The sequence below is a fragment of the Myotis nattereri genome (genome assembly GCF_964212035.1).
Source record: "Myotis nattereri genome assembly, chromosome: 17".
In the NCBI taxonomy this organism is placed as follows: Eukaryota; Metazoa; Chordata; class Mammalia; order Chiroptera; family Vespertilionidae; genus Myotis; species Myotis nattereri.
In genome coordinates this window covers 32130596-32157084 of record NC_138092.1, presented here as the reverse complement: position 1 = coordinate 32157084, position 26489 = coordinate 32130596, and the positions used below count along the sequence as shown (strand labels likewise).

At 44.1% G+C, this 26489-nt stretch overlaps 1 protein-coding gene across 1 annotated transcript in view; it reads right to left on the bottom strand.

Moving 5' to 3' along the window:
- The window catches only part of CLVS1 (clavesin 1), a 118690-nt gene that overhangs the window by 11301 nt on the left and 80900 nt on the right, over window positions 1-26489 (bottom strand). Inside the window, exons 3-4 of the mRNA XM_081111508.1 lie at window positions 11825-11935; window positions 10705-10940 (exon numbers count right to left, since the gene is read on the bottom strand). Coding sequence (XP_080967634.1) covers window positions 10705-10940; window positions 11825-11935 — 347 coding nt within the window. The remainder of the gene's footprint in view (window positions 1-10704; window positions 10941-11824; window positions 11936-26489) is intronic.

The following is a 26489-nucleotide window of genomic DNA, read 5'->3' as shown; positions in this document are numbered from 1 at the left end:
CAGCAGGTCACCAGGATGGAAAGCCCCAGGTGCCTCTCGATGGACAATCAGTTGGAGAGTGGGTCCTTGCCCCCAGGGTAACTTTTCCTCCCCTAGCTTATCCCTGGTCACTGCAGTTTGGACCCCCTGACCTTTCCTCCCTAGAGATAACCTCTAGGCCTCCCTTGTATTTCAGCTCCTGGCCCAGATAAGCAACAAAACCAGCCACTGCTGACAACAGGACCATCTGTATTGAATAATGACCCCCTGCCCTGTTGCCTGCCAAACAATCAGTGGAGACCACAACCTTGAATGGACCCACCTGGAAAACTACTGAATATCCTATTAAGATCTTGCCCTGGGGCCTCCCCTAAAATCTCTGCCTTTAAAACCCTTGGTTAGGATGGAGGACCCAGCTCCCTGCCTTTCCCTTTCCCTTCCCTCCTCCCGCCCCCTCCCCAGGCCCCTTACCATTAGCTTCCTCACTCCCAAGCTCCAAGGGTCCTTTCTTTACCTCTATAACTTATTTCCTAAGCCCATTTTTTAAAGGAATTTTTTTTTTTACCTCTGTAATCTTATAAGTAAATGTTTTCTTACAGTATGGGGTCCTGCTCTGAATTCTTTCCTAGCCAGAACCCAAGTACTGAGGTTGCTGAACCCAGGTTTGGTCTGACCCCACTGGTCAGACACCTGGTGCCATTCCCGCCGCCTGGGAGTTCTGCTCTCTCGGCCAGAGGTTTATTTTCAAAACGTTATTTAGCTACCATATCTCAACAGCTTTCACCACGGGTTCCTCTTACTGACAAATTGCCATTGTCTGGCTTGAGCTGTGTGGACTCCAGATCAGGGCACAGGGACTCTGCCCCTCAACCCCAGCCATTCCACGAGAGTGATCGGAGAAGCAAGGCCAGAGCTGCGAGGAGTTTCAGAGTGATTCAATCAGACCCCCGTCGAACCAGGTCCCGGAGATCAGCCCCATTACTTCATCAGGTAGCATTCCACAGCCCTGGCTTTATTCCCAAAGTCGGCAATGGGCTTGGCTTTGTGGAATGGCACAAAACTTCTAAAAAGACTTTGACAATGACACAGGAAAAGAGTTAAGCAGCCCCTGGCAGCTTTGAAGTCAACATTTACCAGTAGAAACGTTGGAAGTGAAAAATGTTTTTAAAAGGTAAATCTGTTTGGCTCCTGAAACTCACTGTATTAGGCACATACTGACTTGAGGAAGGACTTTCCGTGTCTTGCCAACTTTTGTCCTTTTTAGTATTTTTATGCTTTTTTAGGAGGAGGTACAAAACAATGCTGAGGTAGAGAGAGCGGGCATTTCATGATATTTCAAGATCCTTTCTTTTCAATGCATAACATTTAGCCAAATACCTGGGAACAGCTCTACAGAACCGCAGTCAGGCAACATGGGGCGCTTACTAGTGTGGAGTGAGCAGATGAGACCTCACTGAGGACAGAGCTCGGCTGCCAGAGACAAACAGTCCAGGAACTTGGACTTGAGGAGGAAGGAATTCAGGAAGGGAGCCAAAAAAAAGCCACCATTTCCACTGGCAGCTGCAATTGGACATTTTGTTTAATTATTTACACAGGAGTTTATTAGCCTTTATGAGACTATATTCCTGTGATATTAATTCTCAGTTTTGCATCTGTAAAATGAGAGACTATTACCATATTCTCCACAGGCTGTGAGAGCTAGAAGCTGTAACAAAGTGCCTGGCCGGCGTGGCTCAGTGGTTGAGCATCAGCCTATGAAGCAGGAGGTCAGGATTCGGTCCCCAGTGTGGGGTGTGAGGAGACAGCCGATCAATGATTCTCTCTCATCATTGATGTTTCTCTCTCTTCCTCTCCTTTACTCTCTGAAATCAATAAGAATATCTTTTAAAAAAATAAAAATTTTCTAAAAGATGTAATAAAGGGCTTGGAGTTCTCTGAAGGAGAAATTATTTAAATGGGAAGTGTTTCTCATTTTACTAACATCTCCTGAGTGTGAGCATGAACCACTGACACTCTGCCTTGTCTGAGAACAGAGACAGCCCATATCTACCCACTTGCAGAAAACCAAGGAAAATTCCGCAAACTAAAAAATAGCCGTGAAGGAGGAATCAAGATGGCAGTATATAGGTAAATGTAGGTAAATGCCAGCACTCGCCACCTCCTACAACCACATCAAAATTACAACTAAAATACAAACAACCACCACTCAGAACCTCCTGAAAGCTGGCTGAATGTAAGTCCTAAAACTAGAGAAGTAAAAAGGCACACTGAGACTGGGAGGAGAGGCAGAGACGCGGAACAGACTGGTCTGGCACCCACACGTGCAGCTTTTAATCTGGAGGGAGATGGTCTCTGCGGAGACGGCCTGTGAGGAGCAAGGAGTCCCAGCCCCACACCAGACCCCAGCTCAGGAGTCCCAGCCCCACACCAGACCCCCAGCTCAGGGGTCCCAGCCCCACACCAGACCCCCAGCTCAGGAGTCCCAGCCCCACACCAGACCCCCAGCTCAGGGTCCCAGAGCTGGGAAGAGAAGTCCATGTAACGTTGGGCCATAAAAACCAGTAGGGATTGTGACTGAGAGACAAAGAGGCTGCTGGAATCCCAGGTGTAAGAGCCGGCGCACAAACTTACTCAGTCTCGCTTCCTCTGTGCTCCAGCGCTGGGCATGCTGAGGGACCCAAACACATACAGGGAGGAACTGGATTGTCTGGCATCAGGACAGGAATTCCAAGGCAGCTTTCTCCCAGACGGGAGTGGCGAGGGTCACTGTTCCAGCGCTGGGATCTCCAGTCTAGCAGGGCTGACCAGCAGCCATATCAGCGTGGCCCACACTGGCTCCGCCCTGGTGATTACCTAAGACCCCGCCCCATCCAATTTGCAGCCCTGCCCAAGCTGTTTGCAGCAGCTTTTCCGTATATAGTAAATGGCCTGTTCTGGCTTAGGCTTCAGACTTTCCTAAAATCTCTCAAACAAGCTGCAGCTGGTGACAGCATGCCCCAAACCTATCAATAAAAGGCCCAAGAGCCAGCACTAGCACCAGCCTGCCTTGCTTCACAGCAGGGCCCTGCCTCCTGCATAGCAGCTCTCCCACTGTAGTCGAAGCTGGTCCTCACAGCCAATTGGCCTGGAGGTCAACTCCTCCCAGAGATACCAACAGTAATCAAGGTTCAACTACAAGACTGCACACAGCCCACACAGGGGTACATCTTGAGTGCCCAGCTCAGGTGACTGGGGAGGTTGAGCCACTGAGCCCTATAGGACATCTACTATACAAGGCCACTCTACCAAGTTCAGGAGACATAGCAGCTCTACATAATATATAGAAACAAACACAGGGAAGCAGCCAAAATGCAGAGACAAAGAAACATGTCACAAATGAAAGAAATGAAAGCAAGCAAACTACTGGATACAGAGTTTAAAATCATGGTTATAAGGTTATTACTCAAGGATCTTCATAAGACTTTCAAGGATCCTAGTGAGAATGTGAAAGACATGAAAAAGGACCAGTCAGAAATTAAGCATACACTAACTGAAATAAAAAACAATTTACAGGGATTCAACAGTAGAGTAGAGGTTTCTGAGAATCAAATCAATGATTTGGAATATGAGGAAGCAAAAAATACCCAATCAAAAGAGAAAAAAGAAAAAAGAATCCAAAAATATGAAGATAGAGTACTAGTAAGGAGCTTCTGAGATAACTTCAAGTGTACCAACATTTGCATTATGGGTATGCCAGAAGGAGAGGAGAGAGAATAAGATATTGAAAACTTACTTGAAGAAATAATGACAGAAAACTTCCCATACCTGGTGAAAAAAATAGACTTACAAGTTCAGGAAGTGTAGAGTCCCAAACAAGAGGAACCCAAAGAGGCCCACACCAAGACACATCATAATCAAAATGCAAGGGTTAAAGACAAAGAGAGAATCTTAAAAGCAGCAAGGGAAAGCAATTACCTCCAAGAAGGAGAAATAAAAAATATGAACAATAATATGGCAACAAATACATATCTATCAACAATCAAATCTAAAAATCAAAATAAATGAACAAGGAATCTAATGAACAAAATAAACTGGTGAATAAAACAATCAGGGGCACTGAAGCATGGAACAGACTGATGGTGAATCTCAGAGGGAAGGGGGGTGGGAAGAGATTATCTATGGCAGCCGTGGGCAAACTACGGCCCGCGGGCCGGATCCGGCCCGTTTGAAATTAATAAAACTATTGAAAAAAAAGACCGTACCCTTTTATCTAATGATGTTTACTTTGAATTTATATTAGTTCACACAAACACTCCATCCATGCTTTTGTTCCGGCCCTCCGGTCCAGTTTAAGAACCCATTGTGGCCCTCAAGTAAAAAAGTTTGCCCACCCCTGATCTATGGTCACAGATAGTAAGATGGTGAAGTCCTGAGGTGGGGCGGGAACCCGTTGGAGGGGGTCAATGGGGGAGGGGAAAGAGGATGCCTGTAATACTCTCAACAATAAAGATTTTTTTAAAGTAGTCATGGAGCAGGAGACTAATTACATGATGAAAGTATTCTTGATTTTACTGCGCAATTTACCAAAGAATTCCCTTAAGTAGAGTGGCCCTAGTGCACCTGAAGTGTGAGAGAATCCAAGGTCCTAACTAGTAGGTTGTGCCCAAATCCTTCATTGGAACCCGGGATATCAGGGGGAGGTCTAATAGATGCCGTATGGCCCCATCTATACCTGAACCAGTCAACTAGCCTTGGACTCACTCCACATTCTCCGTGTATGTGGGTCTGCAAAGTTTTGAGGAATGGAACACACTGCTATATTTATTTTGATGTGGCTTCAGGAGTTCTGATACAGTCAGAAGGAGTGTAAAAAATTACGTGTTTTCAACATGCAGGTATTTCTGGAAAGGTATTTTTTCTGCCAATCAGAACTTAAAATAGCACAGCAAATGGCTGCAGGTGCTTGCACCTCCTGCTTTGGATAGAGTCATATTTCATTAGAATTAGACGAGCACAAAGAGCTGTCAGTCCGTTTCAGAGCATTCTAATTGTTCCTCATGAGTCTCCTCCCTTTGAATCGGTGGTGCACAGCTTCAGTGGAGTGGCTTTGATAGAACTAGAATGTGATGTTTGGAAACAGGTAGAAAAACACCAGAAGCTGCCAACAGCTGAGACGATGAAGATGACCCATTCCGTGGGAGTTGGAAAAGGATGGCTGGTGTTCTCCATGAAAATGACCTTTTATGGGCCTATTTTTTTGAGTCAAATGACAGTACATTAATGGATCTCAATTAAAATGTGTTAATGGATATTCTTTGATATTACTAGACTAGCCCGAATAACAGTTTTCTTCCTGAGGGTCTGTACCTTCCCTGCCCAGATGGGATTTAGGAACAGCACATCACAAGGACAGTGTGATGAGAAATTTGCTTTTCAACTGAGTGGTAAAGACTGGGTAGAATTGAGGCTGGCAGGAATGGGAATGGACTTCATCCAAGAAAGCTGAGCAAAGGCAATGCCCAAGAAGGTGCTCAATAAACCCTCATGGAAGGAAGACAGGAAAGGAGGGGTACAGAGGAAGGGAAGGAGAGAAGGGGGAGGGAGGGAGGAGAAAGGAAGGAGAGGAGAGGGAGGCACAAACAGCGTGAGAACAGATGTGATACAGGAAAACAAGAATTTGACCTGGAATAAAGAGAATGAATTTACAATATTTTGCCACCTACTAGTTGTGGGTAAATCATTTAACTTCTGTGTGCCCCACCACTTTATCTATAACATGGAGATAATGATCTATTTTATCTATCTTTAGAAATTCTCTATTTTTAAAATATTTATTTTTTAAAATTCTCAAAACCTGAAAAGCTCAGTTTTCAAGAATCCTCAGAACAAGTCTAGGGAACACCTGTTTCCAGAGTTGGGGAAAAGGGGCTCACAGTGACAATGTGGAAGCAAATGGAAAGTTCTGGAAAGTGGGAAGTGCTAGGAAGCAAATGAATCAGGATGAAAACATGACAGAGGAAGCCTGACAAAAAGGGGCCGGCTGAGGCCAGGCCAGGGTGGTGAAGAGGAGGCCCTTGAGAGACAAGAAGGAAAAGAGGCTAAGGGTCTGTGTCACGAATTCCTCCTTCTCCTTGGCTTTGCCTTCTGTGCCCTCGACCTACTCTTCCTGGCCACATCCTGGGTGCAGGGTTCCAAAGATACTGGCCTGACACATAAAATACAGCACAGAATGGAACTGGCCAATGTAAGTCTTACTTTTTTTTTAAATTTATTTTTTTTGTATTTTGTTGTCGTTTTGTTAATCCTCACCTGAGGATATTTTTCCATTGATTTTTAGAGAGAGTGGAAGGGAAGGGGAGAGACAGGGAAACATCGATATGAGAGAGACACATTGACTGGTTGCCTTCTGCACGCACCCCCACGAGGCCTGGGGATTAAGTCTGCAACCGGAAGCATGTGCTCTTGACTGGAATCAAACCGGGGACCCTTCAGTTTGCGGGACTATGCTAGCCACTGGGTCAAACTGGCTAGGGCTGTAAGTCTTACTTCTAACCAGGAATTCCAGGCGTCTCCTTTCAAGGGAACCAAGCCCAGTCCTTGCCTGCTTCTCTGCTGGGGGCTCAGGACTTTGCATTGTTTAGTAGAAACTTCAATTGGGAAAGAAGTCAAAGCGAACACAATGGGAACCCTCCTGTACAACACTGGGGAAGAAAGCACTGCTTAGGAGCTGTTCTTCTTGAGTGCTTTTGTGGGTGCTTAATCACGCCTCTGTCATTCCACTCTAACACTGGCCCCCTGCGGTTATATCCACCTAATAACTGAGGAAGCCAAGACGTGGCAGGGTGAAGTGCCTTGCCCAAGGTCACAGAGCTAAAGAAGTCGGTAGAAGAAAATAGCAAGAACCCACGCGGAGTAAATTTGGGAAATAAAGACAAATAGAGAGGAAGAGAACAGTGTAACCACCGCGCCCGAGTCACGAAGCATCGGCCAGCAGGCAGGGGTTAGGACATGGTGACATGTGATGGCACCTCAGAGGCCCTCCGAGCAGCGGAGCAAAGTGAAGCAGGGCTCCCAGGCGGATCGCCGGCGTCACAGGAACACAGGGGTTTCCAGGGAGATGCTGGAAGCTCAACGCGCTTATTTGTGGCCTTGGCATAAAAACTCCAACACCACAATGTGGACACGTTAAGCCCCAATGCTATCTACAACAAGGGTTTGCCTAAACCGAAAAAGAAACCATAATTCTGAATGCAAGCAGCACCCTGTTTTTCAAGAAGGAAACAGCCAAGAGTTTTTTAGCACACACTCCGATCATTAAAGTGTATAAGAGAGGTTCATTGCTGGCTAGATGGTGAGCGGGCATACACAGCATCGGCTTTATTGGAATCCAGCAAAACGTTTGTTTACCAACAGCAATCTGCTCACCAGGAAGACATGTTCTTTGTTTTTTCTGGCCTGGACTACACCTCCCTTCTCAAGTGCTTGCATCTGACCCTGGTGCTGGGGCAAACAGGAGTCTTTCTCAGAACACACACGGTGAGTAATGGAACCGTTTGAACTTGAAACTGCACCCAAGCAGTTCACTCACATCTGTCCATTTCCCTCTAATTCAATCTTACTTCCGCTTGGCCAGGAGCTCTGAACACTTTATCTCAGAATCTGCCATGTCATTTTGTATAAAGAGAAGAGAAAACATGCCCTGCACACATTTTTTTCCAGCCCCATTCATTTTCTCAGGGACCACATTCATTGTGTAGAATTCCCTTCCACTCGAACGGTGTGTGGCTGAATCAGATGTGCCCATAACAAGAGGGCCCCTTCATTTCTGCCGCCGAAGAGAAAGCTGTGTCTCATCCAGATTCACAAGCAGCGATGAGGCTAAGCAGCTATTTTGCTTTGTTCTTTAAGAAATGTTAATCAATTCCTGCCCAACAACCTGCGTAGAACACCGGGCATTTTATGACTTACCCAAGAGGTCTTTGCTTCTAGAAGCAACATCTCAGGCATTAGCGGTTGAGTAGGAACGACACCTCAAAACGAAGAAGTTCCATTCTTTTTCCCTGAAAACCAGTCTCAGGACAATGAAGGGGCAGCTGAGACTGTGGGCCCTTTGTTAAGAAAGGATGCACTTTGTAATTTTATTGAACATAACATCCACACAGGACATCTGTTCCCGTGCCACAGTCATACGGACCCTTTATGCCCTGACGGCTTGGGAGACAAGGCCCTCCTGTTCCCACACTGCCACCCCTCATGCTTTTTGTATGGCTTGTACTTCATGATGATGCATGACTTCTGCCGGAAATGAGTAGTTACCCAGCAAATGCATACGTTCGCCCTGTAAAAAGAGGGTTTCAGGCGGAAAGATCACCAAGGTCATGGCCGATTCTATTGACAGCTGAAAACAGTTAAGCTGACTTTTACTATCCAAGCAGGGACCAGGATGAAGCAACGTGACTTAAAATTTCTTTCTGGCTCAGAAATCTGAACTTAGTCTAGGCTTTTCCCCATCTTCTCCATCCTCACCCCCAAAATCAGATGGCTCACTGTGTCTTTATGACACTTCACTTCTTACATGCGGGATCCAGGAGGGCGACTGAGAGAACATAAGGATGAAAGCACTTGGTCGAAAGGACCAACAGAAATCCTACCAGGGCACAAGCGCACCAGACCCCAAAGCGCTGGCCCCTCCAACCACTGACCACATACGGCGGAATCGGGTGCACCTGAGAATTGGGGCCACGCTTTACTCGAGCCAGTGGAGATGCAGCTCTTTAGGGGTTTTTCGGCCTCTTTCTTTATAAATAATTCTCTGGCTCGCTGATAAGTTTAATAAATAAGCAAGAGCAGGAATGATTACATATAGTCAGCCCAGCTTTGTCCATGGTGAGGCTGCAACAAAAATTAACCCGACCTTCCTGGTAATTACAAGAATTGAATGTTTTGACTATATGAATGGTGTCATCATGTAGCTAAAAAGAGAAAAAGAAAAAGAAGAAAAAAAAAATGTGCGCACCCTCTGCCCCAGCAACTTCCAGATTCCAAGTCTACCCAGAGGGACTTTCCTATGAGAACAAGGAGGCATATCAAAGACATTCACTGAGCCTTGTTTGGAATAGAGGGAGGAAAAAAAACTTCAAAAAAATAAAGCACCCCACCATCCTTAAATGCCCATCAAAAGGAGCTGGCTAGTCTGATTTATCCATGTTCTGGAATGCTATGCAGTATTGAAAACAGGAAGTATGATCAGATTTACTAACATAGACATTACATAACAGTACGCTACAGGGTAAAGTGTGTCCACCCAAAATTTGTATGTTGAAGTCGTAACCCCCAGGACCTCCGATTCTCTCTATGTTTGATACAGAACCTTTAAACAGGTAGTTAAGGCCAAGTGAGGTGGGCCCTGGTTCAATATGATTGGTGTCCATATAAGGAGAGGGAAGACCATGTGAAGTCACGGGGAGAACAGGGTCATCTATAAGCCAAGGAGAGAGGCCTCAGAAGACAACAACCCTGCCGACACCTTGATCTTGGACTTCTAGCCTCCAGAACTGTGAGAAAATAAATGTCCATTGTTTAAGACACCCAGTCTGTGGACTTTGTCGCAGCAGCCCTAGCAAACTCATACACTGCACTATCTAGAGCACTAAATGGAAGGGTCTACCCCAGCCTGATAACAGCGGTTACCTGTGGGGAGGGTTTGGGATTAAAGATAGTGGTTGAAGGGGAATTTAGCCTTAAATATAAGGTTTTATTTTTTGCAATGAGAAGTCATATGTTATTTGTATATCAATTTAAAAATACCTCTGCCATGGCACAGTATGCAGCGATGCAATGTACTTCACCACCTGGATGGAACAATCTCTGGCCCTTAAGAACATGTGCACTGTCACCCCCCACCCCTGCTCACCTGTCTGCCTCAGTCAAGTGTCCCATCTCTCTAGGGCAGTGGTTCTCAGCCTTCTGGTCCTTTAAATACAGTTTCTCATGCTGTGACCCCCAACCATAAAATTATTTTCGTTGCTACTTCATAACTGTAATGTTGCTACTGTTATGAATCATAATGTAAATATCTGATATGCAGGATGGTCTTAGGTGACCCCTGTGAAAGGGTCGTTTGACCACCAAAGGGGTCGCGACCCACAGATTGAGAAACGCTACTCTAGTGCCTCCATGCCTCTGGGTGTCCCCTCTGCTTGGAGCCTCTTCCCCTCCCCCTTTTAAGCCTGGGCTGCTGATTTTCATCCTTCAGAGCTCAGCTCGAATGTCTTGCTCGGCAGGTTTTCTCCAGGCCCACTCTCTGTTCTTTTGATGTCTTCCTCACCTTTGTACTCCCAGTGACTAATCGGTGCCTTCCGCTAAGTAAATGCTCAATAAATGGTTCCAAGTGCACGGATGACGAGGACATTCCCTAGCATCCTGCTTTCCCATCGACTGTGTCCCAAAGGTCCAACATTTCAGTTGGTGGCATTAGCAGACTCCTTAGAGGCTAAGACTGTAATCATGTTGTGAGTGAGGTCCTAGCCTTTAGCAGTTTCTATAATACAAGGGGACAGCTATATTTCTGGGCCAGCCAAGTCCCATTTGCTTCCAATTCTGATGAAATCAGCTGAGCATGTATCACAATTTACTTTTTTTAAGTTCTGTGCCCGTAAAGGTCTTCAATTACTTAACCAGCAATAGACCCAAATCAAAAAATGCCTGTTGCCCTCGGACTGGAGGCTCTGATAAGCCAGGCCTTACCTCTTCATCGGCTTGGGTGAGCACTCCCTCTCCAGGTTGGAGGATGTGTGTTTCACGTGCATCGCATTGTAGGACGTGTGAGTGTAGTCATTTTCATCACTGTAGTCGGGACCGAGTAATGTCCGGGCCCAAGTTCCCATGTCATAAGGAGGAAGGGTTCCTCCAAATTCAGAGGGCAAAAACTCCGGGTGTATGAGCTGGTGAAGGCTGTTTAAATTGTTCCCGTGCAGGAAAATCTGGGAAGAGAAAGTAATTAGCAATTAAAAACTCCAAAATATCTAATGGAGTAGTTCATCTAATACACAATCGAGCAATGACAAATTGGATGCGCTGCCGCTGATCATGGTACTTAAGGAGGCATTCAGTTCTGTGTCTAGAACTTTGTCTTCATGAAATGTTCATTTATTGCTCAGAAAAGGGGCTGCATTCACAGTCCTTAAAGAGGAAGTTCATGAACAATCTGGGTAGTATTTGGCCCTGGCCCCAATTTACAGATACAGTGATCTCCTAATGATTCCTGCTGATGTGGAGTAGTGGTGCAGACCACCCCCGCCCAGGCATGCTGCACGTGCACCTCACATTGCTCTCTCCTCTCTCCTGGTGCATTCACTGCCCTCTGCACCCGCCCCCCCCCCCAGTACTCCCCGTTTCCCCCAGGCCTACACCACGTGGCGCTTCTTCCTAAATGTTGGCTATTAAAATATTCTGTGAACAGGAAGCTGCTTGACCCCATACCTCCCACCAGCATTGGCAGAAAAATGGGCATCTGGTATTTGCATGCCTTCAAAATTCCCTTTGGTTTGTCACTGGGACTCTGGAAATAACCCAGTTCTACTAAATTATTGATTGAATCCAGGCCATTTGCAAACTCCAGCTGCAGCTCAAATGCTCAGGGACTGCAGAAACGCAGCAAAGCCATGGAGAAAAATAAGGAGAAGGAGAGGGAGGGAGGGAGGGAGGGAGGGAGAAGAGAGGGAGAGGGAGAGAGAGGAAGAGAGAGAGAGAGAGAGAGAGAGAGAGAGAGAGAGAGAGAGAGAGAGAGAGAGGAGGGGCACTGTAATTGTCCCCCCCTCCACCACACCTCCCCCACATTCCGGCATTGGGCGCTTCTTGTCATTACCCGCTTCCTGGTCTTGTCTTTAAGGAATGGCTTGATGAGCGTGTACAGGGCATGAATGTACCAGGGCTGGTTGACGAAATGGACTCCTCCGAAGCGGGCAGGAAAGCTGTCCTGGGGCGGAAAGAGAGAAACACACTCAGTGAGCACGCATTCCAGGTTAGCCTGGGCCAGCAGGGCCACGATCCCGAGGACAACCTTGTCGTCTCTCGAAAGCTCTCGCTAATGGTGGGAAAGACAGAAAATACACCCTTCCTATCTGCCGAGGTGTCCCTGTTCCCCTTGCCCCGACTCCCCAACCTCTTTGACTCCACAACTTAAATATCGTGCGTGGGTGCCAGGCCTGCCTTTCCCAAGTCACAATTATGTGTCCACCCACATAGCAGGAGTGTGTGCAGCTGGTTAGGAGAGAATCAGAATTCTTTGTGGCCTTAAGGAACCAGGGTTTCCGTTCCCAGGAACCCTGGGCACAGATATCCCTCCTCACCCGCATTCTATGCTCACCTGCTCCAGCCCCCCCCCCCCCACCACACACATCACCATGACAATGGCTGTACTTTGTGGGTGAGTAAGGCTCTGTGGCTCTGTAGAAAGGGGTTGGAAAAGAATTTCAAAGGATCTCCGAATCCATGGACACCAAGGGTACCAGCACCTTTTTCACAGATTACATAATCAAGTCCTCACTTCAGCCTGGGACCCACACACTAGGTCCCAGAGAAAAGATACTTATTGATGGATGGGCTAATGAATTCTCCTCGTGGAGTTTCTCTTTTGCTGCCAATCAGTGCATTTTGTAAGTATCCGGAAATACTAAGAGCGTTTTAAAAATGGTTCCAGTTTTGGAATCCAGATCAGGGCACAAGCGTGTGTTTTAGAGGCCGAGAAGCTGCTGTCAGTGTTGATTAGATTCACAGGATAAGGAGCCTTGATCACAAAGTCTGAGCCAGTCCCACAGCACTGGCGGTCCCACTGAAGGGCTTCCCAGATCGCATGGCGTTCATCTTGGTTAATGGAATTTAAAAAGAAAGAACATCTAATGCAATTTGAATTGCCAAGTGTGCTGGCAATCAATTTCAGTGCAACAAATATCTTTGCAAAGGTTAGCGAGATGAGATGAAAGCAGAAGGGGCCTGGCTGTCTGAGCTAAGAGTTCAGGTAGCTAGCTGCTTCCTGCAGGTGTCTGAAATGCCTTGCCTGGGTCATTTTTAGTAACATGGAACGAGGGTTATTAACTTTTTTTTTCCAGAACACTCTGAGTCTACAGGCTCTCTCAGCATCTTTCACACCAAGACCTAGTTTCCAATAAATACATGCAACTGTGCTTAGGGTTGACATTTGAAAAACTTAAAAGTATTTTTGCCTCTATGTAGACATTTTACATAGAACAAAGAAATTAAGTATTTTGAAGGTTACACTAGACCAATTTAAGTAAAGGTCTTTTATTTTGCAATGTATTTATTTTTTGTTCTGTTTCTTTTATTTGAAAAAATTCAGTGAAACCACCAAGTAAGGGTAGAGAGATCATTTATACTAATTTGGACATTTGTCATAATCTCTCATTATTCCAAATCTGAATTCAGAAGTAGAAAAGTTCTTAATAAGGTAGTCTTTTCCCTTTTAGGAACAGTTTGGGATCTAAAAATTCTTTGCTTCCAAAATAAAAAAAAAAGGCCATCTCCCCAAGTTTTTCCTTGGCAGTAAGTGCTAAGCACTAATCTTACTCTTTTTGGTCCTTTGCAACATGTTATCAGAAATATAATCCATTATCCCACACATTAAACATGGGTTCTGAGGGGCTGTAGAATGAGAGGAAAGGGTTTAGCTAAAAATCCAGGGCTTTACTGTGTTTTTCTTTTAAATAAGAATTTTATTTCTGCTGAGAGTCTGTTATATTACACATTTCTAGGTTAGTAAAGTGGAAGAAAACTCTATAAGTAATACTTCAGAGGCTAAAGGTAAAATCTCCAAGAACATATTAATCTTTTAAAAATATTTAGAGAGCCTTAGCTTTAGTCTATGGAACCTCCATCATCAAAGCCGTCAGAACTGTCTTCTATTTGTGTCGGAGGAGGGAGGTTAAAAGACAAAACACAGGCCTGAGACCCTGTCAGTTCTCTCCAGGGTGGCTCTGGCTTCCAGTCTGCCAGCTCGAAGGCCCCATGCGTTTTTACTGATCTCCTTCAGCCAGTGACCATGTGCAGATAAATTCACATAAAATCGTATGCCTCAGACTTCTGGGTTTAGGCCAGAGGAGAAATGGGATGACTTTTCTGCAAGTCTCATCTATAAAATGCAAATGAAGGGCCTCTTGTGCAATAAAGGCAATGTGCAAATATTCTGGGTATTCTCATATGAGCCTGACCCCATATCATTAATAATGATGTGTGTGTGTGTGTGTGTGTGTGTGTGTGTGTGATGCAAAGAGAAAGGTGAAGGAGGGAAAATTAGCAGACACAACCCTCTTCCGGGCAATGTCCATTAGTGTTGGTCATGTAGTCTGTTCTTGTTAGCAAACTGCAGGTAAAGGGGAAGTTGTCTGCCACAGAAATGTCCCTCAGGTCCCCAAGAGGGCCCACCACCCTCGGGGAGGTGCAGTTCTTAGGAGCTGGAGCAGATCTAGCTCAAGCCTTAAAAGGAGACATACGTAATACTTTCAATAATAAGGATTTTTTAAAAAGGTGGTAAGCCTTGATTCAATGACAGTGTAACACTTTGCTGGTTTTTGTTCTTAGCAATTGTGTGTCTTACCATGCTTAATTAAAACAAATCACAGGTGACTCATCATATCAACAGGTTAAAGAGGAAAAACACATGATCATCAATTGTTGCAGAAAAGGCATTCGATAAAATTCAACACCCATTCCTGATAAAAACAAACAAATAGGAAAAATAGGTCTCTATTTGCAGATAACATGATTACCAACATAGAAAATCCCAAAGAATGTATTTAAAATAAGCAAACAAAAACCCTCCTATAACTAAATAGTTCATCAACATTGCAGGATAAAAGAGAAACATACAGAGAATCAATCATATTACTATATATTAACAATAAACATAAGACATCAAAATTAAAATATATCACCATTTAAAATTGCTAAAAAAAACTTAAATATTTAAGCATCCATCTAACAAGACATATGCAGGATTTGTATGCTGAAAACTACACAATGCTGAAGAAAGAAATCAAAGAAGATTTCAATAAATGGAGAGGCATATTATAATGTAACTCAGAAGACGACGTACTAAATATGCCAATTCCCTTCAAATTGATAGACAGGTTTAATGCAGTACCTAGCAAAAGCTAATTAAGACTTTTTTGTAGACATCGATAGGATTCTTTTAAAATTTATATGGAAAACATAGATCCTAGAATAGTTAACACATTTTGAAAAGAAGAATAAAGTGGAAGGAATCATTCCATCCAATTTTAAGACTCTTTATACAACGACACTAATCAAGATTGTGTGGCATTGGAGGAGGGAAAGATGCATAGGTCAATGAAGCAGAATAGAGAATTCAGAAATAGATCCACACAAATATACCCAACTGGCTTTTTAATAAGGTGGAAAGCATTTTGATGGAGGGAGATAGCTTTTCAACAAATAGTGGTGAGACAATTGCTCTTCCACAGGTCAAAAGATGAGCCTGACAACCACACACCTCATGCAAAATTAACTCCAAATGGATCATGAACTTAAATGTAAAACATGAAGCTATAAATGTCTTAGAAAAAAATATAGGAGACAACCTTTAGGAAGTCAGACTAAGCAAAGAGACTTCAGATGTCTCCAAAAGCATAACCTAGAAAATAAAAAAGTAATAAATTAGATGTTGTCAAAATTAAAAACTTTTACCCTATGAAAGAGTGGAAAAGAGAAACTATGACCTGGGTGAAAATATAGCAGATTTTTTCACAATAGCCCAAATTGGAATTAACCTACATATCTTCCATGAGTGAATGGGTAACCAATTGGTACAGTTATACCACGGAATTCCACTCACCACTTAAAAGGAACATTTACTGACATACGCAACCATCTGAATGAACCTCTGGAGAATTTGGCTAAGTGAAGAAATCCAACCCTAGAAGTCTATATGTCTGATTCCATTTACCAGATGACATTCTTGAAATGACAAAATGATAGAAACTACATATTAGTGTTTGCTTGGGATTAAGGAGTGGGTGTGGCTACAAAAGGGTAACATGGGTGATCCCTGTGGTGATTAAAATGCTCTGTATCAATATCAATATACTGGTTGTGATACTGTTCTCTAGATTTGCAAGGTGTTACCAGTGGGGGAAACCAACTAAAGGCTCTATGGCAGTGGTTCTCAACCTTCTGGCCCTTTAAATACAGTTCCTCATGTTGTGACCCAACCATAAAATTATTTTCGTTGCTACTTCATAACTGTAACGTTGCTACTGTTATGAATGGTAATGTAAATATCTGATATGCAGGATGGTCTTAGGCGACCCCTGTGAAAGGGTCGTTCGACCGCCAAGGTCGCGACCCACAGGTTGAGAACCACTGCTCTACGGGATTTCGCTGCATTATCTCTTAAACTGCATGTGAGTCTACCATTATCTTAAAATAAAAATTTAAAAGTATGATTATTGTGACTATTTCAAAACTCTCCATTAATGGGAGCAGCCATTTTTAAAAGTAGAGTAGAAGTATTTCTAAGGATGATCTTTTCTGTCTTACATGGAATGTTAAACAAAAAAATGCCAAGGTAAATTGTAGGCACAAAATACATTACAGGGCATCCTAAGTGGGTCTTCTTTATTTTCTTCGGGAGTCCCGGTCACCACTAAGGGGCTCTTGCAATCCGTTAGAAATGTGTTTCATTACTGAATGGGCACTTAGTTCACACTTCATTTTCGCACGGCACTTTTTAAGCATCCCTCAGCTGCCTTCTCTTGTGCTCGATCAGGACTTAGGAGCAGCATGATAGAGGCAAAACTATTTCCTATCTTTCTTTTACAATCAGATACAGATGTTTCTAGGGGCAGTTGGCGGAGTTTCCTGCTGGATAATGTGGTCTTTTCTGAGATGTGTAATGCCTGCAGGCTAACACCCTTCATACCACAGTTCAAAACACACCTGACCTCAACATTGCATTGCCCTGTGAAGCCCGGGGGAGCTTGGCTGCCCTGACTCACTCTCTTCCTTTCTCACCTCTTCTGCTCTTCCCTGGAAACTAGAACAGGACAATTCAGACGCACAAATACTGCAAACTCTCCCCACCCATTAAGATGCCTTTGAAAGCCAAATGCAAAGATGAAAACAGAGAGAAAACAAGCACCTGAGCTGTTTACAGACCTTCAGCCTCCCTCCTGTTAGTAGCTGCATATCTCCCAGGGCCTTGACTGCAAGCATCCGTTCATTCATGTAACTGTATGCATGGAGGTCTGCAGGCGGCGTAAAGACCCAAGCATGGTTTGGTTCTATCTGTTCAGTTCATGCATGTCTTACTAATGACTCCCATTTCCTACATCAAAGCAGACAGATACAAGCATTTTCAGCAGCATAAATGGGTGCTGCTGATGCAAGAGAACCTTCTAAAAATGTTATATTTCATGGTGATGGGTTTCTATTGTCGCATGTGGCAGTCATTAGTATGAAAATCACACATCCACCTATTTGCAACCAAGTGGAGCGCTCACGCGATCCAGTTCCACTCCAAATGCTTCACATGCATCGGTAGTAAGTGTGAGAGAGAGACAGAATGTGCTTAGTAGGAAGGCAGTTGGGCCAAGGCTCCAACTGATTATGGGGCTATTGATTTTCTTCAGATAGAGGCTCCTGAAAGGTACTGTTGACTGCGAAGCTGTACCAACCCAGTGTTCTCTTGAGATGAGGAAGGACTTGGGTTTTTATGCAGGATCAGATCAGGGTGTGCTAGAAGACAAAGTTTTATCTGCAGATCCGAGAACAATTACAGCCTTTTGGCAATTCTAACCACAGTAAGTGAAACGGGCAGCCAAGCTCAGAGCTTCCCTGGCTGCAGCCCAAACAATGCTCCTTGATGATCTCTTCCTTGTTCAGTTCTGTTCAACAGACCAACAAGCAGCTATTGAGCTCCTTTTCTGAGGGAAATGCGGGGGTACGGGATACGTGAGGTGTGTTCCTTGCCTTCGATCAATGCATGGTCCAGTGGCAGCAAGGAAAGTGACAATGCTTTGTTTGAGAAAAGGATGCAGATTTCAGAGTTCAGGTTCTGTGGTTCATGGTAGCTCCTCAGAGCAGAGTTCATAAATCTATGTTTGAGAGTTTTCAAGAGTTTATTTGCCACAAGGAGCACCTACATTTTGCTTAGCCCCACCGCACTATTTTCTAGGAATAAGCTTACAGGTGATTTCTATTTTTTTTTTTTTTTTTGAGAGAGAGAGAGAGAGAGAGAGAGAGAGAGAGAAACATGGATCCATTGCCTCCCACACATGCCCCAACGAAACCTGACCTGGTAGGTGCCCTGACTGGGAACTGAACCCGCCACCTTTTGGTGTATGAGACTATGATCTAACAAACTGAACTACACCAGCCAGGGCAGTGGTCTCTATTTTTAAAAATCAAAACATAAGAAGGAAGAAGGAAGGAATGAAAGAAGGAGGGAAATCAATAAAAAATCATCTCATGTTGTATCTCTGTCAAATTTCTGACAAAACAACAGAAAAGGTGACTATAAATTTAAAGAATATATTGATTACATTAGTGTCTGCCTCATACCTGGTCAGAAAGTCTTTAGTAACAGGAAAACCAAGATAATCTCATTTGCTTTTTTTTACTTCCTATGGTAGAGCTCCAAACAGCAGAACTCCAGTCTTCCTCGGCTCTGGCAATCTTATTGCTGCCAGGCAAGATGAGCCAGGAGGTGGCCATATTCAGGAGGTGACTGCTGCTGGGAGGACAGAGTGGGGGGAGGGGGCTGCTGGGGGGGTGGGGTGTGCGGGGGGAGCCAAGCCACAGCCTGGTCACTCTGAGTCGCTGAGCTGAGCTCCAGCAATGAGAACTTTGTCTGCCATAAAAATCACTCCCAGCTCCCTAACCACAGTGACCTGAAAAAAATGGTTTCTATTTGACTATTAAATAGCAAATGCATTGTAGTGAGTATATAATACTTCATCTTCAATTTTCCCGCAGGGCCCTTAAGTGGTAAATAAGTGATTGTTGTTCATTAATTACAAGCCAATTCGTGGAGAAACCCAGAGTGCCTGCATCACTGATTTGCACAGAAAATCAATGCCAGAAGATACAACATGCTTCACATGATTCAACCTGCCTCTTAGTGCTGAAATTCACAAAATCATGGTGTCTCCTAGAGAAAGAAGCACGGTGCAGGGAATACGTAAAAAATTTGACGCAAAGGAATGAAGAATGGAAAAAAAAAAAAAAAGGAAAAAAAAATTTGGCGAAGGTTAAGCTTTTAACCACACACATATCTTTGTTCTGTAGCTAAATATGTAAAAAGCAAGTGTAATAAATTATATATATAAATTGCAATCAGTAAAGGTAATTTAATACCTAAGAACTGGGCACTTATTATCTACCAGAAACATTTATATATGTTGTCTTATTTAGCATGACAACAATATTATGTCGGTACTAGAGGCCCAGTGCACAAAATTTGTGCAAGGGGGGGCGGTCCCCTCAGCCCAGCCTGTATCCTCTCCAATCTGGGACCCCTTGGGGGATGTCCAACTGCTGGTTTAGGCTCAATCCCTCACTAACTTCATTTGGCTGAAGGGTGGCCAGTCAGGCATTCTTGCAATATCTCAGCACTTTCACATTGGCAGAGCATTCGATGATGTCAAAGGATCCCAAGCAGCTGAATAAGATGAAGGCGGAGAAATGTCTCTTGAATGTGGGGCAAAGTGAAGGTCCCTGCCTTTAAGGAGGTTACCTTCTAGTTGGAAGAGATAATAACCAAAGTAAAAACAACAACAAACAGCTAGATAAGGATGCTACATTAGAACTAAACTAAGAAGAAGGCTAAGGAATGTTGAGGAAGGAACTTGACTTTTAAAAACTCGGTCAGGGCCCTGGCCGGTTTGGCTCAGTGGAAAGAGCAGCGGCCTGCAGACTGAAGGGTGCCGGGTTTGATTCCTTACAAGGGCACATGCCCGGGTTGCGGCTTGATCCCCAGTAGGGGGTGTGCAGGAGGCAGCCAATCAATGGTTCTCTCTTTCTCCCTCTTCCTCTCTGAAATCAATAGAAACATATTTTAAAAAATAAAAAGTAAAAACTTGGGCGGGGAAGGCCTCACTGAGAAAGTGACCTCTGAGTAAAGACTGGAGGTGATGTGGGAAGCCAGCCACATGGCTGCTGGGGCTGGCGTTTCAGGCAAAGGGAACAGCTGCAGACATCCAGCAGCCAGAGCATCCCCGCTACGTCGGAAGGAAGGGATGGACTGAACTGTCATTTCCCAAAGTAAGTGTAGCAGAATATTCATCCTGAAGCCTCTGCCTGTGCCAAGTGCCTTCGGAGGTAAAGCGACGCATTTATCTATTTAGTGAGAGTCTTTGGAAAAGCCTCCTAGCAAAGAAAACCATTGAACTCTGTTTGATCTGTGGTTTCCCACATGATTTAAACCAGAGGTCCTCAAACTTTTTAAACAGGGGGCCAGTTCACTGTCCCTCAGACATTCCACACGTGCGCACTGCAGGCCCAGGATGAGTCGGCTGCTAAGCAGGACAGGCAGCGGCGACAAAAACACCCGGCGGGCCGGATAAATGTTTTCGGTGGCCCGCGGGCCGTAGTTTGAGGACGCCTGATTTAAACCATAGGACATCTTTGGAAGGTTATCAATGAACCAAAACCAACATTCAAAAAAATCCACAAGAGGAACTTTGGACTTACTTGCCTGTCTGTGTAGGTCAGAAAACAATGTCTTTCAGGGAACAGATCTATCAGACTTGAGTTTACAATGTGACAGTTTAAACATTTTCAGATACTGTTTAAAATGAAACTATTATGAAAGTCAGATAGTTATAGGGGGCCTGCATGCTATTTCAAAAAGTCATTCTATGTCTTTTTAAGAACTACATGTTAGCCATTTGAAAACCTATATTGTTCATATGTTACCCAGCCTGCCCACGGTTTTTAAGTTTTTAGAAAGAGGGAAGCCCACAGATGTTCTGCTCAAGCCCGAAGGAACGGGGAACTGAATGTCCTCCTGGGCAAGCAGCCTATTTTCCACTCCACTCCTTCCTGCTCCTGTCCCGGGAAACAGCAGCACCATCCATTAGAGGTGGGATGACACCTGCGTTTGAGGTCAGCACAGATGCTGTCTTCCTTTTAAATGGGAACATGCTGAACGCTGATTTGGTGTCCTCCTGAGGGAGGACTCCTGCGGTAGCAGAGCCCACAGAGATGACTGGCAGGTCACTGTGCCCTGGGACCCAGGAGAAGAGCCGGGGGGGGGGGGGGGCGCGGGAGGGAAGGGCGGGGAAGGGGGCCTAAACAAAACCCCTTATTGAATCCAAGAGTCATTTTGCAGACAGAGAACCCTGCTTGTTACTGCCTAACCATAAGTTGTTGCTTTGCTGGGTGAAAAAAAAAATCCAGGCTTGTACGTGGAGGGCAAATAAGTGCCCTTGGGGAGCAGGGGGAGAATTTATTTTCCCTTCTTTTTTGAAAAAGCTGTCTCCGACACCTCTTCTTCTTGCTCACCAGTCTTCCATGCAGCACTGGGCCTATATTGTGTTGTAAACACTCCACTATCCAGAGAAAATTCTCACTAAATCACACCAAACTGCCCCAGCGGTGCCATGAACTTTACCAATTGATGTAAGCCTTCCCGGAGACCTGATGCATTCCCATACTTATGATCCATAAAGTCATCTGCAAAAGGGTTTTGACAGGTATGTGGACTCGACAACAGCCTTTCTGCACTGATTCAGGTATCGCATCGGACTGGGAGCTGAAGGCACAGTCAACTCCTTCATAAACATGGACCATTATCAATATGTGAGCAAGGTTTTCATGCAGAGAGCAGCTTCCCTTGGTAATTTAAAAAACATGGTAGAAATGAGCCCAGAGAAAAATCACAGCTCACCAAATAAGACTTGTGAATTTTGTTTGTGCTTTTAACTCAGCTGTGAGAATCTTGGGGAATTTAAGGGCCAAGGGAGAGAAGATTATTACTAATAAAATTAGATATTTTCTATTAGAGAAAATTTATCACCACCATTGTAATATACCTTGGGGAAGGTGGCTTTCTTGTGTTTTAGTAGTAACATAAATTCTTGTAAGTATTTTATATTCGCAAAAGCACCATGTTTATTGAACACCACAGCATTAAGGTTTTCTATTCAGATTAGAGGCTTTCAGAATTAGCTGGCATCTTCAAGAAAATGCCAGATAATGGTTCCATAAACACACTCAACCACATGGATACCTGCAAGGCAACATCATCAGGGGGCCTCTCCATCAGCTCCAAGGGGAAGAATGTGTCTCTTTATGCCAGCATAATTGAAATCTGCTGTCCTAGCCAAATGCCCTCCATGGAGTTCATACTAAAGAAATGAGAAACTCACTCCTTGAGGGAGAAAACTCTCAAAAGATATATGACATTTCCAGGGGTCTCATTCAGAATGTTATGCTATCCTGCCACCCTACTTCATTTTATGTTCCCATTCTATGCACAGGGTAAGTGTACTGGTAGAAGGGAGGGAACAGGTGAGCCCAGAGAAGAGGTGCTGCTTTCAAACACCTAGCACAGAGCCAGGCACATCGTAGGTGCTCAAACACAAGGCTAGTACAGTAATAGTGGGCACTGGGGTTGGAGACCATAATCAGGGACACTGTACCACCAGCTGACAGGGGCCAAACCCTCACTGAACACTCATAAAATGGAGTGAGTGGGAAAGGTGGTTCAACCTATAGCTTTCTACCTGACCCCTAAACCGATTCCATTAATCATCATATATTAATGGCAGGAGGACACACTACCATGTGACAGGACTGGGGTGAGACAGAGGCACACTGTTGGCTGGTCTCAAGGCAACCTCACTCTATTTGAGAAGATACAATTAGTAAATAATATAAGTCCATATACAGTGAAGCACAACATCCTGAGCTATAAGTGGCATGTATTGAGGGGACTGTCAGGTAAGCTTTTCCTGAATCAAAGAATCTATGCAATAGCCTGGCTGGTGTGGCTCGGTGGTTTGGGTGTCAACCTATGAACCAAGGGCCAAGGGAGAGAAGATTATTACTAATAAAATTAGGTATTTTCTATTAGAGAAAATTTATCACCACCATTGTAATATACCTTGGGGAATGTGGCTTTCTTGTGTTTTAGTAGTAAATCTTAAATATACTACACAATTGAAGGTCACAGTTCGATTCTTGGGTTGTGGGCTCAATCTCCAGTAGGATGTGTGCAAGAGGCAGCCAATTGATGATTCTCTCTCATCACTGATGTTTCTCTCTCTCTCTCTCTCTCTCTCTCTCTCTCTCTCTCTCTCTCTCTCTCTCTCCCTTTCTGAAATCAATAAAAATATATTTTTTTTAAAAATCTATGCAACAGATATAAATGTCCAAAAGAATGTTTGGACTGTAAACCCCCTGGTAGAAGAGGGTGTGTGTAAGAATGACGGATTGGTATTCATGGACTGCATGCTGGTTGGGTGTCTCCTGAAATAAAGTAGAACAGAGGTAGAACGTGATATGGAATCAAGACAAACATTTTACTTTTACACCCCATGGCCTCCTGATTGAAGCCAGGTTCTGACTCTAAATAAACTTACAAAAATGTATTCACGGCTCCGTAGGGCCAGAGATAGGAACTGACGATATTTTAGCAGCCTAAAAGTCTAACTTCATACAAAATGGTGCTGCGGCTGATCTAACAGCAGGCAAGCAGAGAAATGAGATCTAGTCTGTATACCCTGAGCTTACTTCAAAAAAATCACCACATCCAACATGCAGAACTATCTCCTCTCTTTCATCCTAATATCCCACACAATATTCAATAAATACTTGTAGAGCAAATGAAATAGAGAGTAGCATGAGAGCAATAAACCACCACGCCAAAAAGTCCATTGCCTATTCTATTGCACCAACTATGCTGGTAAACTCAGCCTTTGAGATGATTTTTGTAATTGAAAGGTAACTTCATGGGGCTGGGGAGCAGAAGGGCCAGTGAGTGACTACTAATGGATACAGAGTTTCTATCTGGGGTGAAGAAAATGTTCTGAAATCAGATAGTGGTAATGGGTCTGTGATTATACTACAACCTACTGAACTGTGCACTTTAAAAAGGTGAATTTTGTGGTATAGGAATTATATTTCAATAAAACTTATTTTTAGAAAAATCACAGTTGAGATTTTTATAAAAATCTTGATGAGATATATCACAACTCAAGAATGCAAACATAGCTTATTGTGTATAGTAAAATAAATTAGTTTTATTCTTGAAAATAAGGGGACTTACATTACAAGCCAATGAAAAGTATGACCTCAGATAGAGAAAAATTATTCCGTTGAAGTATGAAAGCGCTTTAAACAGAAGACCCTCAGGCACATGAGCCCGAGCTCATTAATTTAGGGCTAAAACTACTTTGTGTATCAGAGAATTGGTAGGTGGGCTATTGGGTCATTTGTCCAACTAACTTTTATTCAGAAATCTGAGTCACAGTATTTTTCTAGAATCTCAAAAAGCTAGGTCTCATCACTGGCTAAGTCGCTGAGCCCTAAAAAGTTTTCGAATTCTCTAAGACCAGTTGAATATACTACATACCGAGCCATATAGATTCATCCCCAACTGCAGCAAGACTCTGGGACTCTCAGATAAAATTTGGGAGAGCGAGTTACACAGCTATAACAAATTGGGTTCATCTTGACCACAAACCCTGTAGGTTCTGTGAATAGAAAAATGGGAGTTCTGTCCTGGATACTGTGGCTTTTCTTAACATTTATGTCCCAGAACTATAATCAGTTCTCTGTCTGGCTGGCATCCACTTTGAGCTTCAACAGACCACAGCTGATAAGCAGTCAATGCCTATCACCCTGAACTGTCCAGTATAGGTGCCTCTAGGTTATCAACCATTTGAAATGCCTCTTTTCCAAATAGGGATGTGCTGTCGGGATAAAATACCAAATTTTGAAGACTTTGTACAAAAAAAAAAAAAAAATCTAACATACCTCTTTAATCTTTGTAAAACCTATATTGCATGTTGAAATGGCAATATTTTGTATATACTGGGTGAAATAAAATCTATTATCCCCTCCCAAATGTAGCTATCCCTTCCCTGAGGATTAACATCAAGGAACTCAGTCAAAGAGAGCACAGCCAGTGAAGGAGACCAAGAATGAAATCAAAAGAGGAAAAGAGAGAGACGTGGTAAGACTTTGCTCTCTGCTCGCTAGCTTTTTATGACTGCTCTCACAGTTGGGGAGAAGAATGAGAATCGGGCTTGAGATGTTAATCTTAAAGCCGGCTTAAGCCTTCAGTCGTCCTGAATACAGGCGCAACTGGGAGTTGAGTCAGATGTATAGGGAGGATATAAATAGTCATTTTCAAACTATGGTTGAATTACACCACACCATTTGAACTGTACGTGGATTTTTTCAATAAATACTATAATTGTATTTTTTCTTTCTTATGATTTTTAAAAATAGCATGTTCTTTCCTCCAGCTTACCTTTTTGTAAAAATACAGTCTATAGCCCTTGCCAGTGTTGCTCAGTGGTTATAGGGTTGACCCGCACACTGTAGGGTCTCAGGTTCAATTCCCAGTCAAGTGCAGGTACCTGAATTGCAGGTTTGATTCCTGTCCCTCTGTGGGAGTGCATGCGGGAGGCAACCAATAGATGTGAGACACATCGATGTTTCTCTCTCTTTCTCTCTCTCTCTCCCTCTCCCTTCCTACTTTCCACTCTCTCTCTCTCTAAAAAAATAAAATAAAAAAGGAAAAAAATGTCCTCAGGTATGAATCAACAACAACAAAAATAAAATAAAAATACAGTATATGTATTAGATATGTATGTATACTGGCATACATATCTAATCTAATAAAAGAGAGACATGCAAATTGACCATAACTTCGCTATGCCCCAAGCCACGCCCACCAGCCAATCAGAGCGACTATATGCAAATTAACCCAACCAAGATGGCGGCCGGCAGCCACGGAGCTGGAGCAAGCAGGAGGCTTGGTTGGCCCGGTGATGGAGGAAGCCAAGCTTCCTGCCTACCCTGGCCGGCTATAACCTCCACTCAAGGGAACAAAGTTTCAATTATAGAAGACAAATAAATCCCAGATACCTGCTTCCAGCCAGCCTCCACTGGGAGCTTGGGTGGCCATCAGCCCCTCACCCAGGCTGGCCACACCCTCATGGGGTGAGGATCCCCTCTGGAAGGCTTGGCCAGCCTGCAAATGGCCATCAGCCACTCACCCAGACTGGCCAGGCACTCCAGCAGGGACCCCCATCCTGAAGGGGCTGTGGCTGGCTTGCAAACAGCCATAAGCCACTCACCCAGGCTGTCCAGGCACTCCAGCAGGGACCCCCACCCTGAAGGGGATGTGGCCAGTCCAAAAATGGCTCTCAGCCCCTCACCCAGGCTGGCCAGGCACCCCAGCGGTACCCCCATCCTTATCTGGGACACCCTTCAGAGCAAACCAGCCAGCTCCCACCCATGCACCAGGCATATAATAAAAGGGT